We start from the raw sequence: 20,622 nt of genomic DNA, 5'->3' as shown, positions 1-20,622 counted from the left end.
CCTCTTTTGGCTAAGATGAGGACTTTGTCCAAGTGAAGGAAATGAACATTGCCACATTTAGTTAAACCAGGAATTCTTTAGAGAAATTGATATGTGTGGCTGCATGGACAGTGCCATCATTTTGACAGTTTTCTGGGTCTGATGAATTGGTTGTTGGCAGAGCAAGGAAGGCTGCTGAGATTTTTAAAAAATAAAGGTCTGTGACAAGAAGGCATCTAATCAGAGGAGTCCTCCATATACATATGGTATAAATAACTAAAATATAATACTCGAAATATTACTATTCCACTCCCTTATGTTAAACTTCTATAGTAATGGATTTGTTATTTCTAGATTTGGTAAACAGACAAACTAAGCCTTATCAGCATGAAGCAGAAAAATGACCTCATCTATCTGGGTCTATAAGTACAGCTCTGGTGGGTCTGGAACCTTCTGCATTTTGAGAAAATATTTGATTTAATTGCTTGGTGACTAAGAGTGCGTCTGTTGCCAGGTGGTGGTGGCTCACACCTTTAATCCTAGGACTCTGGAGGCTGAGGCAGGTGGAGCTCTGTGAGTTCTAGGCAACCCTGGTATACAGAGTGAGTTCCAGGATAGCCAGGGCTACACAGAGAAACCCTGTCTTGAAAAGAACAAAGGAATGAAAATAAAAGAAATAAATAGGGCATGCTACTCTTGCAGACAACCTAGTTCAATTTCTAGCATCCATTTCAGGTGGCTCATCACCATTTACAATTTCAGTTTCAGAGTATCTGATACCCTCTCCTGACCTCTACTGGTGCCTGCACACAGGAGTACATACTCAAGCGCAGACACACATATACACATAAATAATAAAAATATTTTTTAACAGGTCTTGCCTCAAGTTTATTTGTAAAAACATCACAGGGCATGATCACCTGCAGATAGTGTGTAGTTGTGTCACACCAGTCCATCTGTCTTCACAGTGGAAGAAACCTTTTCTATGGGGCATTCACAAGGGCCTGGGCACCTTTGGGAGCCTGAGCTGGAGCCGAAGCTGGGGCTTAGCTGGAGCCGAGGCCTCTGCCTTGGTTTGAACCTTGGGCTTTGGTTGGCAGAGCCTGCGACCCGTGGCCATGTAGCTTCTAATCTGCTTCCCGAGTTTGGGGTGAGCGATGAAAGCAAGGCGGCTGAGTTTGCGGCTGGGGCCCTTCGGCATCTTGGGCTTCACCACCTTGGGCTTTACAAGGTCCTTGATGGCCTCTGCGCAAGCACTCATGGCCTTTGCATTGTTTGCCTGCATCTTCTTCAGGCCTTGCTTGTTGTGTTTCTTGACAAAGTGCATGTTCCTCAGGAACTTGGGGTCGACCCCCTTAAGATATTTGTATCTTTGTGATTGGGGTTTCTTGATGCCATTTCTGTGCCAATTCCTGGACTGGTTTTGTGTGGTGTGGTTCTTAGACTTGGCCATGTCTGAACGGTATCCGGCGGCTCCCAAAGCGCCTGGGACCGGAAGAATAATAAAAATATTAACAAAAAAACTTGATACAGAAAAGTTAAGGGTGCTACAATCAAGCTTTGGGATATGTTGCTTCTGAACACACCACTGATGTTTCCATTTTCAAATATTAATGCCTTCTAGATGTTATATATTCAGACAACCCTGAGCCTAATATCTTACCCAAAAAGACAATTTCACGAAATTATACTAATTGAGTAAATTAGTACCAACTGATATACATTTATTTTATGAAACATTTTTTATATGCATGCCATTAATTTTCTTGAAAACTTCAAAACATTTTACTTACTGGTTTGTGCTTATCAAATTATTTCAAGTTATTTGTCTTCTTTATCCTATAATCAAATTATATTATGATATCATAAAGATAGTTATATGTGGCTTAAAATAATTATTTATTTAACATGCAACATGAGAAAATGCCTGTTGTATTAAGAGTCTAGTAACTATTTTTGGGATGAGTGTATTTTCCAAGGAAACTGGACCAGTTAATCTTGAGGGATACTTAAGTGAAAATCGAAGTTGGTTTACAGTTTCTCATGTGTATCAGTCAGCTTTGGCTACATTTTGCTGCAGTAACAACTGATTTCAATATCTCAGTGACAGACAATAGATATGGATTTATTTCAAGCATGTTCACATATAGAGAGACACATACAAACTTCAATTGATTTCATTTCTGGCCTGAAGCTTGAAGGGATGGGTTAGAGTTAAGACATTGTCCCAGAGAGAAAAGAAGACCCACAGGACTGCTCCAAACTCTTCCATTTTGTAGTAACTGGTGATGATATTTCTACTCCTTTTTATGTTGGTCACAAGTCAGATGACCAGTACTGATGTCAATGCACCAAATACATAATCCTTTCCTGAATAGAAGTCAAAAATATTTGGAACAACAAAACACCACACCCCATAGTGCTATTATGTGTAGCCAGAATACTGGCAGCTGGGGTAGAGGAATCAATCTTATTGATTTTGATCCTCAAAAGCAACCAGTACGTTTAACAGAATGGATTTTATTCATTGCATTTTGAAAAGAAGAACACATAAAGCTAAAATCATTTTTTTAAAAAAATTTCAAGTTTCATAGCGAGTGAAGAGAAAATTGTAGATTTGAACAGAAGGGTAAATTTTTCTTTTTAGCTTACATATAAATCTGGTAGTCTCCTTATCCTGTACTACATGTGTCTGCAAGAGGCCAGAGAAATGCATAGAGAAGAGAAGGCTCTAATTTTATATTTTGGTTAATATAGTTTATATCCTTTGTGTGTGTGTGTGTGTGTGTGTGTGTGTGTGTGTGTGTGTGTGTGTGTGAATAAATTAGTTTGCAGATGTGTGCTTAAGTGGGTTTGCACCTGTGTATATAAGTGATTTTGCATGTGAGTGCAGATGTGTAGGTGGAGATCAGAGTGCTGTTGGGTGTCTTCCTTATCAGCTATCCACCTTGTTTTGTTTTGCTTTATTTTGGGGGCCTGGGGAATTGAACCTAGGGGTCCATGTATACTAGGCAGGCTTTCTGTCACTGGCATGTATTTTGAGCTCCGTCTGATTTTTTATGAGACAGGATTTCTCACTGATTCTGGAGCTCATGAATTCATCTAGACTATCCTGCCAGCAAGCCAAGGGATCCTCCTGTGTCTGTTTTCACATCACTGGGGTTCTAGGTATATGTTATCATAAACAGCTTTTTCTTTTTTAACTTGAGTATTGGTAATCAAATTTGCTGCAAGGCAAAGCACTTTACCAACTGAGCCATCTTTCTAGCCGCTACTTTATGCTCTTTAAGGGTGGCTGATATTGAAAATTCAGGGTAGTTCTTGCTATTCACAAATATAATCTTTAATTTTAGCATTAAGATTTTCATTCAGGAGTGTGTGTGTGTGTGTGTGTATACATGCAAGTGCTGGCATGTGCATGTGTGTGCATGTTTGTGTGCATGTGCCTATGTGCTGGCATGTGCCCAGGTTCTTTCCATCATCTTCAGGACTTTCTGAATGCTACTGTAGATCCTGCCAAAATTGCTGAGTTTTGAATCATGAATTAGTTCTGTTTCTGTTGATGTAAACCTGAACAGAGGAGAGACTTTATCCACCTTCCTGCATTATTAAGATTTCAGATATAGTTTTGATAAAAGCCTGCAAGTACAAAATTTGCTATCAAGCCTAATGTAGCATGGAGGATTTTGTCTGAGCTAGCAAAGGATCACATTTTCATCTCCTGTGAGCCAGGGACTGAGCTTATAAACTATTTTCCACATTCTTGCTCTACTGAAAAGAAAGAGAGAGATGGGGTGTGGGAAGAAAGACTATGTCAATTTGAATCTTAATCAGTGAGTGACTGAGTGGGCTGTGAACCCAGTTACCTGATAGATTGCCCTGTAACTGTGATGTACATACTCTATAATCTGGATAAGAACATTGACTTGAGGTAAAGGAAAGGCAATACTACACACTAAGTGGGCTGGATGACAAATACAGCTTGCTTGGTGTTTGCTGTACATTTAGCAATAGTAGTGTGCACTATGAGGAAGATGCAGCACCTTCCTAGCTCCAAGAACCTCCTGCTGAGAAGATATGTCAAGCAATATTGAGCAGACTCTCTTTCAGCCAGGTTGATAAGAGGCTTCCCCACATGACCTTCTTTCTTCTCTTTGTATTGGGAAAAAATAAAAGAAGCATAACAGCCATCCACCTGATGCACTGTGGAGTTGACAGCAGCAGTCCCATCACAAGTGGCTTTTCTTTGCAAGTCAGAGGCTGAATCATCATAAGCTATAGACAGTCACCTTTCTGTCATTTCCTCTGTCTTACAGATTCTGATTAATTCGTAATTAACAGGTGATTGATTAATTGGTCGATTAGTACAGTCTTAAATATCACAGACATTAAGGAGGTCATTTTATGTTTACCACTATTGGAAGATAGAGAACCAAAGATACTAAAATAATAGCTCTTACCCTTCATCTTGAGGTTCAGGGGGGAATACAAAAAGCACTCAACAAAAGCCACACCAGTTCTCAACACAAGCTGCTTTAAGACACAGGGGAAACTGGGCGGTGGTGGTGAACACCTTTAATCCCAGCCCTTGTGAGGCAGAGGTCAGCCTGGTCTACAGAGGGAGTACCAGGACAGGCTCCAAAAACTTCACAGAGTAACGATGTTTCAAAAAGGAAAAAGAAAAGAAAAGACACAGGAGAATACATTTCTACTCTAAAGCCTGGAGAGGGGTTCAAGGGAAATAGAATTTGAAATGAATCTTCAGAGATGAGGAAGCTAACACAAAGAGGAAACTGTACCTGCTAAAGTATATAAAGATAGGCAAGGAACAACAGGGACCAGGGACAAATGGGCAGTACAAGCTGTGAAGTACAGTGGAGGTATGGTAGGAGAAAAATGTTGCAGACAGCGGTAGAAAAGTTGAGTGCAGGCATTCACTGGGTGTTTATTAATCCCCTTAATTTTGGATCTCAGGCAAGAATATAACTTCCTTAAAAACATGTAATAATTTCCTGGCCTGCAAATTCAGGGCTACAGCTTGGCTTCAAGAATAGTCTGGGGCTGGCAATATAGCACTGTGATAGAGTGTCTGCCCATCATGCGTGCAATGCTGGGCTCAGTCCCAGAACTGCAAAAGTAAACAAATAAAAAGAGTGATAGACTGGTACCAAGGACAAGGATAGCATCAGAGAGTCAGTTTCATTATTCCTTTTGTGACTTCTGTTCTTCTCATTACACAGAATCGCTTACTCTACCTCTCCAATGCACAAAGCAGAATACAGCAGACAAGAGCCGTGTGGCAATCTGTAAATACAGTTCTTTTGTTTCCCTCATGAAGTCTCTACGAAAGGAGCTATGTTTGTGTTTCTCGGGTCTAGACGCCTACACATGGACTACCTGAACAATGGCCAGCAATGTGCGTGCTGCACGAGTCCTTCTGGGCACAGGAAACTGAAGAGGAGTGCTTGCACTAGGAATTCCCAGAGAAGAGATGATATTTTACAGGAAATACCTATTATAAATATGGCTCCATTGCAAGCTACACATGTGTCATAAGAACTTCTAGAAGTTTGGAAACATACCCACCATGTTTCTGGAGTTAGCCCACCAAGCATTCTCTTAAGTTGATTTGGGATAGTATCTGGGAACCTGATTTTTAAAGTAGCTTGTGCCTACGTATGTGGCACAAGATACTTTATAGAGTATAGAGTTGAATAGTATAGTTGAATAGTATAGAGTATAGAGTATAGAGTATAGAGTATAGAGTATAGAGTTGAATTTCTGTCTTAATGAAGGGGCCCTTCGTATGTGAAAAAGGAAATAGCATAGGCTAGATATGTGGGATGCTGTGCCCACTGGGATAGAGTATGGAAATGAAAGCCATTGAGTGGAATGACTTCCAGGATTCTATAGCATCCCTTCAGGAGGTATCAAACTGCATTTTGAGACTTGAGCAATACAAATAAAGAACAGCAGTAATTGGAAGGTAGAACACGCAATTTGTTGTCTGTTGCAGTAGGGGACAAGCAATGCACCTGGAACAGCTTCCATATCTTTGGCTCTGATAATGAGGTAATTAGCTGGTAGAGGAGAACAGGGCTTTGTGGTAGGAGCTGAATTTTGACATCTTGTTTTGAAATGCCTACTGGGCCTCCAATTGTACAAATCCAAGAAGTTGTATATATGGAAGTTGTGAGCTAATGCTAACACTTTTGTAATAATTGTTTGCAAATGATATATAAAGATGTGTGTGTGTGTGTGTGTGTGTGTGTGTGTGTGTGTGTGTGTGTGTGTGTGTTACACACAGATTTCCTATGGTAGATATAATTGAGACAATAACAATCTATGAATTTTGGAGTCATAAAAAATGAAAGGGAAGAGAAAGAGCAGGTAATAAAGAAAGACATAATTAACACCATTAACAAAAAAAGGCTCTGTCCCCAAAGGGTAGGAAGAGTGAAGGAGTCAGTGTTAGCCAGTAGTATGAAATGTCAGTGTCAATTCCATCCACTGGACTTGGTTAGTTAGAAGTCAGTGGTGACCTCAAGGAGAAGAGTTTTATTCTTAATTATCATTCATATCCATCTGAGCTCCTTACCTTGGTGATAAACTTCATCCTGCATTGGCCAAGGAAACCTTTGAATTCTGACACACATGATTTGTATAAGCTCAAAATTTCATGGTCAGACAAGGACTTTGTTGTTATGTTTCTAGTTCATTATTAACTATTGTCATTAATCACTTTGCTTATCTAAAGAGCTAAAGCTTGCCATTGGTGTGTGTATATATAAATAAAAACATAGCATCTGTGGGGTTCACTACAACCTGAAGTTGGAGGAACCCCTTTGGAACATGCTTCTACTAGGTAAAGGGGGCTGATGTAAAATTCTGGGAGAAGAAAGGGAAAGTCTGGTACAGAAGTAGAAACAGAGTTGGAGGGGATCCCATGTGGTATGATATCTAACCATCTAACCTAATAACCAGTTGATATACATTGCTACAAAATGAATGGTGTCATCAGGAAGCAACTAATGATGGGACATCTAATGTCAGCTGTGTGTGACAGGAGTTTGTTAAGGAAAGTAGCTTCTGGTCCCTAGGCCCCTATTGTTCTTTAAACTGCTCACAATTTTCAGAGTTTGAGTGTGAGACTACTAGCTTCCTCTGGCTCTTATACAAACACCACTGACTATTTATGTCATTTCAATTATTTTAGTGTGGTTCCTCTAACTCATCAAATTATGTTTCTAAACTTTTCTGGACACAAGATCTGTTTCTCAGCTGCCTATTGGGTACTTCCTTCTGTATGGCTCACTCTCATAGATTTTGTATTGAAGAAGCCCCATACTGGATTCTGTGTCCACATTCACACTTTGAGTTATTACTATGAATCCCACACACTCATCTGGCCACCAGGCACTTGGATAGATACCTTGAAGCTACATAGGGGTCTTATCTAATTTTCTGTTGTCTGGTGAGTTTACTTTTGAATGGCTTTTGTCTGGCATTTAGACATCCACCGTGGTAATCCAGAACTTTTTCCCTTCTCACCTGCATTACTGAAACCAGCCTTGCTTCTAAACACAGATCTACAGCCCCATAGAGAATCCCTACAGCTTGGTCATATTGCTCTTTTTACTTCCTTTAAGCCAATGTCCTCTTTCAATTACTGTTAGCTCCATGGTAAGCATGGATGACTAAACACTCAATGACTCATGCTACATATTCAGAATCCTTTCCATTCTAGACCAGTCTATTTAGTAATCTAACAAATTTTATTCTTTTGGTATTATTCTCCAGATAAGGGACAAAGTTCCAGGACTATGGCTCTCTGTGGTTGTCCCGACACATAGGACGTCAACCTGGGTCAAGAGAGTCGGGGATAGGGAATGGGGACAAGAGACACAGAAAGAATGACCACAAGACAGGATTGTGATCAAGTGGCAAACTTTATTTATCCAAGGCTAGCTTATATAGTCAGCAGAGCAGGATATGGGGAGGGGTAGAATGGGTTGTTTGTGTGCCAGGTGTTAGTGTAGGCAGGATATTAGGAAGCCACAAAGAGGAGGTTTGGCAGGGTAAAGAGTTCATGAGTTAGAGGTCCCAGAAGGTTTGCCTAGGTGACTGAGCCTGTGGGTGGAGGACTGGGTCAAGTTGTTTCTTTTCTTGAGCTGAACTTTTGAGGAGCTGCTATGTAAAGGTTCATATATAACTATGTGGCCGGCCAAGCATGGCCTAGGATCTCATGCCAAGCCCTGAGATCTTTGGCTCACAACATGTGGTCATTGGCATTCTTCTCTAGTGTGAATGAACTGAGAACCCAGTATATGTTTGAAAGATGTGGATGGTGGATATGGGTGTCACCTTGGTACTACCAACTCATGGAGTCCTTTTTTTAGAGGAGGCTTTGATCACACTGATAACAAGTGGATGAGGAGGAGTCACCCTGGCAGAAATGGAGAGTTGAGCATTGCTCCTGTTAAAATTCTGATGAATAGGAATTTGACCTGGGAGCAAGGGAGCAGAGGGATAGAGACTAAATCAAATCTAGACTAGTTCTGGGCAGACACAGATCTACAGAACATTGAGGGTTGCCCCAGGAAAGGGGGACATGTGATCCATAGTAATTGCCTGAAGAACTTTAAAGATAATGACACATTCAATGTGTGTTTTAAGAGGACTCTAGATGTTGTGAAAATGGATTTTAAGGATAGAAGTCAGGAAGAAAAAGAAGACACTCTACTCTCCCTTATGGCCTCATCACCACACCTGCTACAATATAGTTCTGACATGATTGTCCTGTCAGTGAATTGATGTTTAGAGATCTCCATGTAAAGAAGTGTTGATGGGAATATGTAGTGAAGTCACTAACAAGGTTCCTCATCAAACTAAAAGCAGAATACCACTTCTGGCTATGCATTTCCAAAGATCTTCAATCAGCATGTTGAAGTTCTGGCTGTGTGGCCATGCTTTTGGTAACACTCAATAGCCAAGCTATGGAGTTTTCCTAAGGTTTCATCAGAGGAAGGGTGAATAAAGAGAATGGGATAACTACACAGCCTTAAAAAATCAAGAGATCCTGTTCTCTGCCACAGTGTGGATAGAATCAGAGAACATTTTGCCAAAAGAAAACAAATGTTGCATGATCTCAGTTATATAGAGAAATGGAGTGAATGGACTCATAGAGGGAGAGAGCAGAATGTGGATATCAAAGTTTGGAGAGGTCTGAAGAGATGATAGGAAAGGGGGACAGGACTGGGGTATGGTTTGGTGGGTAAAGCACTTGTCTTGCAAGCTGAAAACCAGAATTCGGTCCTATTGAACTCAAATTAATAAACATCAGGCATAGCAACATCTGTTTGTCATCTCTGTCAGCATCTGAGGTTCTACACATACACACACACACACACACACACACATACCACATGCATGTACACATATACACACAAACACACAGGTAATATTTTTAAAGTTAAAAAACTAGATGGAAGTGGACAGGGAACAATGTGAGGAGGAGCAAATCTTATGTAGACTGACAACATGGGTGAGCAGAGCCCATAGTTTATCACTGCAAGTTTCAACGCCACTGGGAGGGTGAACCTTAGGTGCTCTTATCATAGACAATGTCAGATGTTTGAAGTGATGGATTGGGTTGAATGGCTTGATCTGGCCATTTCACATTGTATGAAAATTATAATATCCCTTTTTGCCCCATAAATATGTGCAACTATAATTTGTCAATGTACAATTTAAAAAAAAATGGACACACTCGCCCCTTACAGGCGACTCTTGCTGTAGGGATAGCAGATGCCTGGTTGTACCTAAATTTTGATTATTGGTTTATGTCTGCCACTACCATAGTTTCCTCTGAAATTGCAGCCCCTCTCTGTGGGCACTGACAAACCCCTGTCCGTCTCCTAAGATGCTGCTCAAATCCGGCCCTACACAACTTATCTCTTTTAATCCTTAGAGCAACCACATGAGGCAAATATTTTATCTCCACTTTACAGATGAGGGAAAGAGGCTCACAAAGATTAAGGACTGGCTCAGTGTACATAATGGTGTCTTGGGATTTACAGCTGGGCCTCCTCATCTTCCAACTTACATTGCCACCCCTCAAGGCTCCTGCTAGCATGCATGATGGCAGGGGAATAATTGCCGGGTAGGTGTCTGTCCTGCAGCCCTGGGGTCAACATGACTCCGATTATGTGCTACACTCTATCAGGACTCCAGTGCCTGTGCTGTGACATGGCCTTTTCCTTACTCTGTCACATACAGCCTCTCCAGGTGGAGGATGCCACTCTCTCTCTCTCTCTCTCTCTCTCTCTCTCTCTCTCTCTCTCTCTCTCTCTTTTTTCGAGACAGGGTTTCTCTGTGGCTTTGGAGACTGTCCTGGAACTAGCTCTTGTAGACCAGGCTGGTCTCGAACTCACAGAGATCCACCTGCCTCTGCTTCCCAAGTGCTGGGATTAAAGGCGTGCGCCACCAATGCCTGGGATGCCACTCTTATAGAAGGAAGCTGCCTGGTAACTCATCCAAGTGAATCACTTGCTATCTTGTCTTTTCTCTTGACCCTCAACCCCAACAAGCAATCATACCTTAGGGGCATGGACCCCTTTCTCACAACTTTTACTGAGTCTCCGTGCTTTGCCTTTAGAACACCTGCCTCCAGCTCTACTGTGGCATTCACACACATCCACTCTGTTTCCATCACCTTTCCTCCCTTTGTAGGCTCTGTGGGGGTAGGACCTGAGTCCCATAGTAGGATTGCTTTAGGATGTCCATTTCCTGTGCCCCTCACATCACCTTACCCTTCCCTGGGTATCAGCTATGCCTTCATAGTAAGGGTCACACCATGTTACTCTAAGCCATCTGCTGGTATGCACCATAGAAGGGCAGTAGGTTCTTGGGGGTTTGTGTAGCACACTGTCCCTGTCCAGCTAGCTTGCATGATAGGGGCACTCTGAGGTCCAGAATCACACTGTCATAGTCTCAATGACAACAAAAAAGGAGTCTGTGATAAGACTTCCTGCCTAAGTATGGTGGACAGAGCCTGTCTTCTGTCTTCAGGCACAAGGTAGGCTTTAGTCTCTTGGAAGGTTCTCATTACCCCGATGGAACTACCTTCTCTGAACTCTGGAGAACACTTACAGTGCTCTAAGCACTGCTTCTAGAATACCCCCACCACAACACACTTCCTGTAATGCAGGTGTCATAATACTGGGGATATGCCCTTGCAATGGTACCATAGAGCCCAAGAGTCCCCGGCAGCTTCTGTTTTCTTCTTCCCAACGACAGCGCCTTTTGCCTGGCTCTGTTCCCATCTGTTACTCCCACGTGGCAAATGTCAGGAGGATTTGGGGGCCTGGGCTCTGACAGGTTGAAGAACGCATGCGCAGCTCACCCTCTTCATCCCCTGCTCCAGTCACTCACTTTCCCCATTTTCAGTTCTTCTGCCCCACAACCTGCCTTCACTCTAGGCAACCCCCTGTCCTGGCTGTGTTCCCCCATCTTTCCTGGAGGCCTTGTAAATGTACAGACCATTTAGACTTTAAGACAGTGGGGCCACTTTTCATCTCAGGCCAGGCTGCTGCCTGGTTTTACGGGGTCATAAAAGTCCTGACAGGAGTCATAAAAGCCTCCAATTGCACTGCAGAAACCCTTGGAGTATATTTTAAGGGCCCCTGAGTTTTCATTTTGCTGCTTTTATGGGGACTCGTAAAAGCTGCGTGCAGCAAGCCCACTGATTGGCTGCTCAGCACGGAGGTAGTTAAAATTACAGCTTTAGACAAATTGTTCCAGTCCCCATAAATCAGCATCCGGCATGTGGCAGGGGAAGGCTTCCAGTTCTGCGACATCCCTGTGGCCTCTGGGTCCCACCACCCAGGCAAGGCTATGCTTGAGACAACTTGACAAACCTGCCCATCATCTTTCCTGAAGCCTCCCTTGCAGCCTGAATGCTGTTTAATCAACCGGCTGTTTATATACATTTTGCCAAACAGCTGGTCGGCATTTTATTGCTATAAACATGAGTTTTTTTATTAAAAAAAGTATTTATTTATTTATATCTGATCATGGTAGAGTCAGTCTCAGACTCCATCAGGCCGACTTCAGTGTCCTGCTAGATATACAACCCCTACTTTCTTTCAGGAGGTGCCCACAGCCCATCATGTATGTCCTGCCTTTCTTTTTCTCCCCTTTCTTCCTGTGGTTCTCCTGATATATTCATTGTGTCCCCATGAAGGGCTCTATGGCATCAAAGTGATAGGTGGGCTGTGTCATCCTCTGATTTCTTCCCACTTCTTCCCCCTAGACCTGGCTGAGCTCTAAGCCAGCATGTGCACCACAGGGGTTTGTATCAATGTTTCTTGAGCTTATGGCTCAAGTGTGTGTACCAACACTCTTGAGAATTCCTCAAATGATGACTGCAGAAGCAGCTATTATTTTCTCTTCTCTTCTGTCCAGACCCAGATTTAGGCTGTCCTCACTAACAACCACAGGAGCAGCCTGTTGGTCAAGAAGACTCACCAAATGTCACCTGGAATTTCAGAGCAAGGATATCTTTCCCCCACTTTGGCCTCTCTTCCCATTCAGGAAAGGAAGCTTTCAAAAGGGGCTCTGATGGTGATGGAAGTAAGGAAGGAGTCCCTGCTGATGCTCCCTTGAGAGAAATGTGTGGCTCCTATTTGTGTGTCTGCCTCTGTTCCCATGGTAACCACCTCTCTCCCTTACTATTTCTAAAGAACACGTGCTTGTGGGAGTATCACTCTAAAAAAGAGTGATGCTTTCTCCTCCTCTTCTGGAGACTAGCCAAGTCAATACTTCCAGAAGCACTGGGTATCTTATTACTTGGGAAATGACCAACAAAGTGCAGACTGAAGGGAGGAATCATTTAAGTAAGAAAAAGGTTTCAGTGGAGAGGAAACACACAGCTTGTGGACAGACTGTGGATTAAACAGCAGTATTAGCCTGAGAATTAAGGGTGAGGTGCAGGTGATGAAAATTCCATCATCATTAGTTCCCTTTCGAAGTCATGGCTGGCAGAGCAGCCTTTCTAGGGCAAGAAGGAAAAGGGGTGTAGGCTTTGCTGAGAATTTCCTGTGTAAGTCAGAGGACAAAGCAGGTTCTTCTGTGTTGAAGGGACTTATTCTTTTCTTCAATTTATGAACCAATTGCAAAGGTTACAGGCTACATGAGAGAAAAAAACACATCTTATTTCTGTCTTGTTCTAGTTTTATATAATTATTATATCAACTGTGTCTGATCAAAGCATTCATTAAAGAGAAACTATCTCTCCCATGCTTTTGTTGCAGTTTGGAGAGATTTGACAGGCTTTCTATGGCTCTAGCTTTATTTCCCTTTTCTTTTTCATGCTTGATTTCAGTCCATGAAACACTCCCTACACACACACACACACACAAATATACACATACACATACACACACACACACACACACACACACACACACACACACACACATACACACACACCCCACACATTCTGCATGGTGGTGATTTCTAACATGTAGCTTTTACTTTCCACCTGGCTTGATCAAATTCTCTTAAGGCATCAAGGAGACTGAGATCACAGACATCTTTAGGTTTTCAGCTAGAGTCCAGAGGGTGAGTGCTGAGGCCCATTCAACCTCAGAGATACCATCAACCCAATCTGGATTGGGGCATCAGGGTGGAGCCAACTCTCCATGGGCATATCCTGGGACAATCCCACTTATTTTCATTGCGTTTTTCTTTAAAATCCCTGCTTGTGGGTAGAGTCTATTGCTTTGTCTCAAAAGCCAGGTACACATCTGATGCTCTGGTGTCAGTCCTTGAGGGAGGGAATTCTTAATCCAGGAAGGATGTACTATCTTTGTCTCTCAGTCCCTGTAGATGCTACCACCTTCATGTCTGATGCTATTCTTCCCTTATTGATTTCTGTGCTATACTTCCTGTGGAGGTTCCTTCAGTTTATTTGCCATAAACCATGTTTCTCCCAGTGGATTTCAGTACTGCAAATGATATGACTTAAATATGGAAAGCGTTTGGGGTAAATGTGTACAAGTACATTTTTCATATTAACACGCTTCCGTATCCTATTGTGTGGCATAATTTTATCACATTCTCCACTGGGCTAATGATAGGTTCCTTCACAAATTTATAAAAGTCTGGTTTGGTATATCCTCTCTATTTCATTATTCATTCGTTTGTTCTCTCATTCAATGCACCGAGCTTAGACTCTGCGCTGAGTACCACGCTGGTGCCTGGGGACATGGAGATAAATAAGAAACAGTTGCTGTCCTCTTGGAATTCATAAACAAATAGGGCAGAAAAAAATATAATCAATTGCTTACTAAACATTGTGGGGGGAAAGGAAACATAATACCAGTAGGAAGGACAGGTATGAAATGACTTTCTACTAGGGTTTTTATCTTATCTGGAATTTTCTAAAGAATGAGCAAAGTGCATTTCATGCAGAGCAAGCAACACAGGAAACTTGCAGAAACAAAGGGCAGCTTGAGAGCTGTGTGGCACTCCTGGTTATCTGCTGAGGAAGGTTTTGCAGGAGCATCCTGAGCAGACAAGAGACCGAAGAGGAATGTGTGGTTCAGCTTGGGAGACAGAGCTATTGCACTAAAGAAAACTGATCTTAGATTTCTAAAGACAAGTGCAGAATCACATATGCTCCTATGGGAGTGTGGGGCATCCGTCTCACTAAGTATGTGTGAGGGTAGGACCTCCTGCATACAAAGAGGTACACTGTGTATGGAATCAATGCTAACAATACAGAAACATGCAGCTCATGTCAACTTTTCAGAATTGGATCCTTTGTTCCAGATATAGGGTGTACATATAAAGGAGTTGATTTCTAGTAATGCATGTAACATAACACAAACATACACAGAACATACCCCAAAATGCTCAGTACTGTAAACTTCAGTGGTGAAGCCATATGTGAGTAGTGGTCAAATGGTATTAAGGATAAACAGTTATGGCTGCAGAGGAGTAATTACATAGACATGGATGAGCAAAGAAGGCATGGATCTAAATTAGACCTGAAAGAATGGATGATATACAGAAAGGTTGAGTCTAGATGGTCGAAAATATCAGAATCAATGCATAGCCACATGAAAACCCAACATGCAATAGAAGTTGGTGGATAAGTGAGACCTGCAGAATCAGTAGGATGTCCATCATTGTGGGAACAGTGTCTGTAAATGCCAGAGGATTTTCAGAGGTCAAGGGTATTGTCTTGTGTTCACTGAAGATTTGGGGTAGGAAAGTGATATAGCATTGGTCACACTTCCAACATGGATCTTTATGTCAGCTTTGTTGTATAAAAACTATCAAATTTAGTAATTTTTCATATGTTGAAAATATTACTGTTATTGAGACATGGTCTTTCTTTGTAGCCCTGACTGGTCTAGAACACACTCTGTAGACCATGCTGGCCTTGAACTTACAGGGATTCACCTGCTTCTGCCTCCTAAGTGTTGGTGTTACAGGTTTGTTCCCCCATGCCTGGCTATCATCTCTTTTAATAAGAATTCAGGTTTGGTAGGTGTTGACAAGTGAGCCACGAGGAGAATGTCAGAGGGCCAAGATGGGAGGGGACAAAAGGAGCTTTTACTGACAGTGATCCAAGACTACCCTTTGACATCAAGTCCTTCTAAGAACATAATTAATACTCTGCAGAGAGATTTTTTTTAAAAGCAAAATTCTATTCATCCCTCAAAGAGGAGGGTTCTGGCCTTTGTTTGCAAAATTTTCAAGCATTAGTATCCACTGGTTGTTCTTTTGTTTTATTTCTATCTTTTTCTCTTACTATCCATGCTTCTGAATCATTTCTCTCCCCAGGAATCTCTAGCCATCATTGAAATCTTAAAGCACCAGATTGCTTGGGTTTGGATCCAAGTTCTATTCCCTTCTTCTCCATGATCTTGGATGAGGGGCTTAAATTCTGTGCTTCGGGAACTCATCTTAGAAAATACAGAAAATATGGGTGAAGATGCAGTGACTTTTAGACAGGATGAGTGTGCGTGCAGTAAGGCTGCAGCTGTGTTACCTTATTAACTCATCAATGGCAGGGTTGCTCCTTCCTTGTAGAGAGAAACTTGATCTTTGACAGCCTCTCCTGGATTAGTTTATCAAAGTTCCTGATCAAGTCTCTGGCCAGGAAGATAGCCTTAGGAAGGTATGAGATGAAAGTTGACTGGAGCTGAAGGAAAACCACATTACAAAATGACTGAAAAATCTGCCATAGCTCTCTGTGTGGACCCAACACGCTAAAGTCAGTAATGCCAACATTTCCTGATTTGCTCTAACCTCACCCTGAGTCTACCTGATGCTCTACAGGAGATTGTCACTTTGTGGGCATTGGGCTCTTCTGGGGGCCACGTCAAATGCAGATATCTTGGCCCTAACTTCTGGGCGTTTGATTCCATGTTCCATTTCCCTGGTTTCTGTTGATTTGTATCCTCTGTCATAGGCTAACAGAGCACTTCTAATCTGGTCTAAGGATTTCACGCACACACAAAGAGACACAGACACATGTATACACAGAGTTAAGGGGAGAGGGAGGTATGCAAGTAGAACAGTGTGTTCCCAGGTACCACTGATGCTTCTGGCCTAAGGACCATACATTGAGGAGCTGGTTTTCAGTTACATTGTTCACTTAAGAACTAAAGGCTTTTCCCAGTCAGTCTGTCTCCACATCAGACCATGCCTGTACCCTTGCTTGAGTCTTCTCAGAGGCCTGAGACCTTCCTTAATTGCTTCCTTGGAGTCTGCACAGAGAAATCCCTGAGCTAAGGTTTATTTTTCTTGGCCTTACCACTTACAGAGCTATTCGCAGAGATGCTTCTTGTTCAGAATTTATATCTCACCCAGCCAGTTTCTTTAACAGCTCAAGATCCTCACGTAACCTTTTTTCTGAAGCCTTTTTTTTTTTTTTTTGCCCCTGGATGGCCCAAAGCTGTAGTATCATTCTGTAGGTCTCATAGTCACCTTAATCAAATATTATCATAATGTATTTGCATATCTATAGCACAATTATATTTTGATTACCCTAGCCCAGTTATACCAAAAGATGCCTTCAATCTAGATATAAATAATTTAGAATGTTTATACCAAGGAGAATTCATGGGAGGGAAAGAAAGAAAGGAGAAAATGTGTGTGTGTGTGTGTGTGTGTGTGTGTGTGTGTGTGTGTGTGTGTGTATTAAATGAGACAGGGAGTGGTTGACTGGGGTAGATAGTGGTAACAGCCCATGACAGCTTGTGCTATTACTTTATACCACAACTCCTCTATTCTAGTCTGAATAAAAATGTCTACATGTATCTCCAAAATACAGGTAAATACTCAAATCCATTCTTTTAATATTTTAAACTTGTATTTCTTTTATTAAGTGAAAGCTAAAGGTGATTTTTAGCTTCATTTTCTTCCATGTGTTCAAAGCCTTGTATACGGGGATGTTCCTACAGTTCCTCCTTGGAAGGCCTCTCTCCCTTATCTAGTTAATTCCTTCATCTGATCAATGGCATCTCATATCTGTGTTCTATTCCCCTGGTTTCACTTGATTAGTATCCTCTGTCACAGATCAATAGGGTCTTATAATTTGGGTATAAGCATTTCACAGAAAGAAAGAAAAAGAGACAGAGAGAGAGAGAGAGAGAGAGAGAGAGAGAGAGAGAGAGAGAGAGAGAGAAGGTGGGGGGAGACAGCCTGACACATACAGAGTTGAGGGGAGAGGGAAGCACACAGTTGCATTGTATCAGCAGGTGTATCTGTGGTAGGATCACAATCCTTCCAAGTCTGGGAAGTTCATGCTACCTTGTGTATTGATTCAGCTTTCACATAGCTGTGGATAGTAAGATTAAAAGGACTGCTCTCCTTGGGAACTTTTAAGTAATGACATTATAGCTTGTCCTCTGCTGAGCAGCATGGTGAGGTGTCTAAGGCCTGAAACCCAGACAGTTTTAATAGTCACATTTACAATGGGTGATAGATGTGCAAGCCTACTCACAGAAATCACTACTGCTTCACCTTCCTAAGAAGAATGACAATGAGATAGTGAGGACAAGGAGGCTTACCTGTTCTTCTGAATTTGTGGTGAAAATGTATTGCTGATGGGTAGGGATTAGCATAAGGACATTATTAGAGCTGCAGATGATACTCTGCAATTGGTTGGCCTTGGCTGGCTGTTAGATTGGGGCTAGAAAGTTTGTTGTTTGTTTACAGGCCCTATGCCAGTAGAGTCTGAGTCTGTACATCCGCAGGTGAAATTCCATTACCTAACTCTAACATCTTGCTGCATGTGGATAACAGAAATTTAGAGAGTGCCAAAGATCTGAGAGCAAATCTTCTCTTGGACAAGAAGTGTCTGTTAAACCTTAAGCAGACATTTCCCAGTTTCCTCTTTCTATTGTCACTAAACCAGGTCTTTCCTGAGTGCTATTAGTGCCTAACATGGAGCCAAAGCAGACAAGAGCAACACTGTTACCTTGTGGAGGAGTTGTCAGTGGATGAATGACCTTGGAGAGGAAGGGATATGAGGAAGTTAATTGTGGGTTTGCTGTGCATATTAAATGGGGGTAATTGTGCATACTATTTCTAACACATAGCAGGGATTCCAAACACGTTTCTCCCTTGTACTTTTATATGTTCATGTTCGCTGTGCTGTTGGCATTGCTTTTGTGTTTCTTGCCTTCCTTCTTCTTTGTGAATGAGGGCAGAGATAGCCAGTTCTCAGTCCTCCTATTTCCTAATTCATGTGCATGGGCTTGCAGCAAATCCCTTAGCATACACTATGAGCACACCTAGATTTACAAGATACCTTTCTGACTCCAACATCTCTTGTTTCCCTAAGGCGAATGCTGCTTATTTCTTAGAGCATCACAAAAGACATTAAAACACATCTCAAAGAAATGAAAGAATAGCAGTTTTTAACCATAACTGTCTATTTTCCTTTGGAGTGCTCTCCCCCATAAACATTGCTGGAGATCGGTGAGATATGCCCTCCCCCTTTGCTTCCTCTGATTAGGCATGCCTTTCTCTTGGGTGCCTCATTCACTTGGCTGATGCCTCTTGACACCTTTTATAATAAGGGTGCTCAGTGTTGGGATGTGTAGGAGTTGACAAAAATCTGCCTTGCAATCTTTCCACAGCTTGAAAATAACTCCTTCACCCAAGGAGACCTGACACCTGCTTTTCTCAACCCCAAATGGTGAGAAAACTTGAGGAGAGAGAGAGAGATGTCCATTGACTTAACAGACAGCCTGGTTTGTGTGCACTGCTTGTCCTCTGCTCTGTGTGGAAAAATCTAAGGGGAGAAATTGAGGAAGTAGAAAAATGTTTCAGTCTATCTAAAATAGGAAACAGCCTTGCAACAAGAAAAGCTGAGAGAAGGTGAGAAGGCAGCTTCCCTTTGAAATAGATGAAAGGTGCTTTTGCAAGGCCATCACAGGACAAAGGCATCTCTTGGAGATTGGAAACTTTAACAAGGTTTATTCTGTCCAGTTCTCCTCCTTAGTGATGAAGGCAGCATCCCACAAGGCTGGTTTGGCTAGTACCAGTTATGAATTGAGAATTCTGCAGTCATTTCCAAAAGGGAAAGGGCTAGTGTAATCAGGGATGTACCTAGGAACCTTCAAAGAACCAATACAGGTCAGGTCACCCAGAAGTCCCATGGTATGTGCTCCCCAGAGTTCTAGAGTCTGAAGCTTTCTGTTCTCTGCTTATGGACAGCTTCAGCACCACTGTAGGCCTGCTGCAAGCACTGCTGTTGCTTATGGATTACTTGTGGATCTTTACATCTGTAGTATTTCCTGGGGATGAATTGTACTTCTTCCAATAAGGGGAAAAGGGATTACTGCATGACTAGATTTAGTCAGTGATAGGCAAGTAGAAATAGCATATGTGTCTTGGTGGGCTGGGCTAAGTCTTTTATTTCTGCATGGGACATTTCAGAGTCATGACAATACTGGAAGACTATGTTTGATTTACCAGGAGTAGTAGACACAGAGTACCTCCTGGGTCCCTTGCTTCAACCTATGGAGATAGTTGTCTGTTTCAGCATAGCATATCCTGCTCTGACTACCCTGAGTCTCCCTGAGTTTAAGACAAAAAGAATGAGCAGCAGGTGAAGCCTACCTCCTAACTGCGGTTCTCTTTTTACTTTTTTTCCCCCTTCCTTTTTGAAGATGAACCTGCAGAAGAGTTCAGGGAAAGAGCAATTAAGGAAAGATGGTCATTCATCCCAGGACCACTTGGGAACTTTGATCCTACTGGCAACCTACCACCAGCACAAGATCACTAGGAGAAACAGAGAGCATAAAACACCCTTTGATGTAAGGCCTGTCCATACCTGAGTGCTACATCAACAGATTTGCAATGTAGGTTTTCAGGTCGACATTTCTGGGCTCCTTTTGTTACTCTCTGCTTTGCTTTATTTATGCAAAAGATGCATCCCCAGGGGAAGAATCAAGTCAAATTATAATGGTGCTGAGAAGTTTGCTATTTAAGAATGTCTATGGTGAAGTTCTTTGGGAATGGGTAATCATCCACCTGATTTGCATTGGTTTTGTAAACTTTGTGGGTATTTTTGTGTGTAACAGATCTTTATGAATCCAGGGCAAATCATAATGC

The 20,622-nt window shown here is 42.1% G+C and overlaps 2 protein-coding genes across 5 annotated transcripts in view; one reads left to right on the top strand and one right to left on the bottom strand.

The window, feature by feature from the left end:
• The window catches only part of Ntm (neurotrimin), a 407,355-nt gene that overhangs the window by 84,783 nt on the left and 301,950 nt on the right, over positions 1-20,622 (top strand). The gene's annotated exons all lie outside the window — the stretch shown is intronic.
• LOC100753771 (60S ribosomal protein L29-like) lies at positions 974-1,432 on the bottom strand. The gene has a single exon (XM_035444369.1). It carries the CDS (start codon positions 1,430-1,432, stop codon positions 974-976), a length of 459 nt encoding a protein of 152 aa, XP_035300260.1.

This window comes from Cricetulus griseus, chromosome 4 (assembly GCF_003668045.3).
Source record: "Cricetulus griseus strain 17A/GY chromosome 4, alternate assembly CriGri-PICRH-1.0, whole genome shotgun sequence".
Taxonomy (NCBI): Eukaryota; Metazoa; Chordata; class Mammalia; order Rodentia; family Cricetidae; genus Cricetulus; species Cricetulus griseus.
This window is presented reverse-complemented; position numbering and strand designations above follow the sequence as displayed.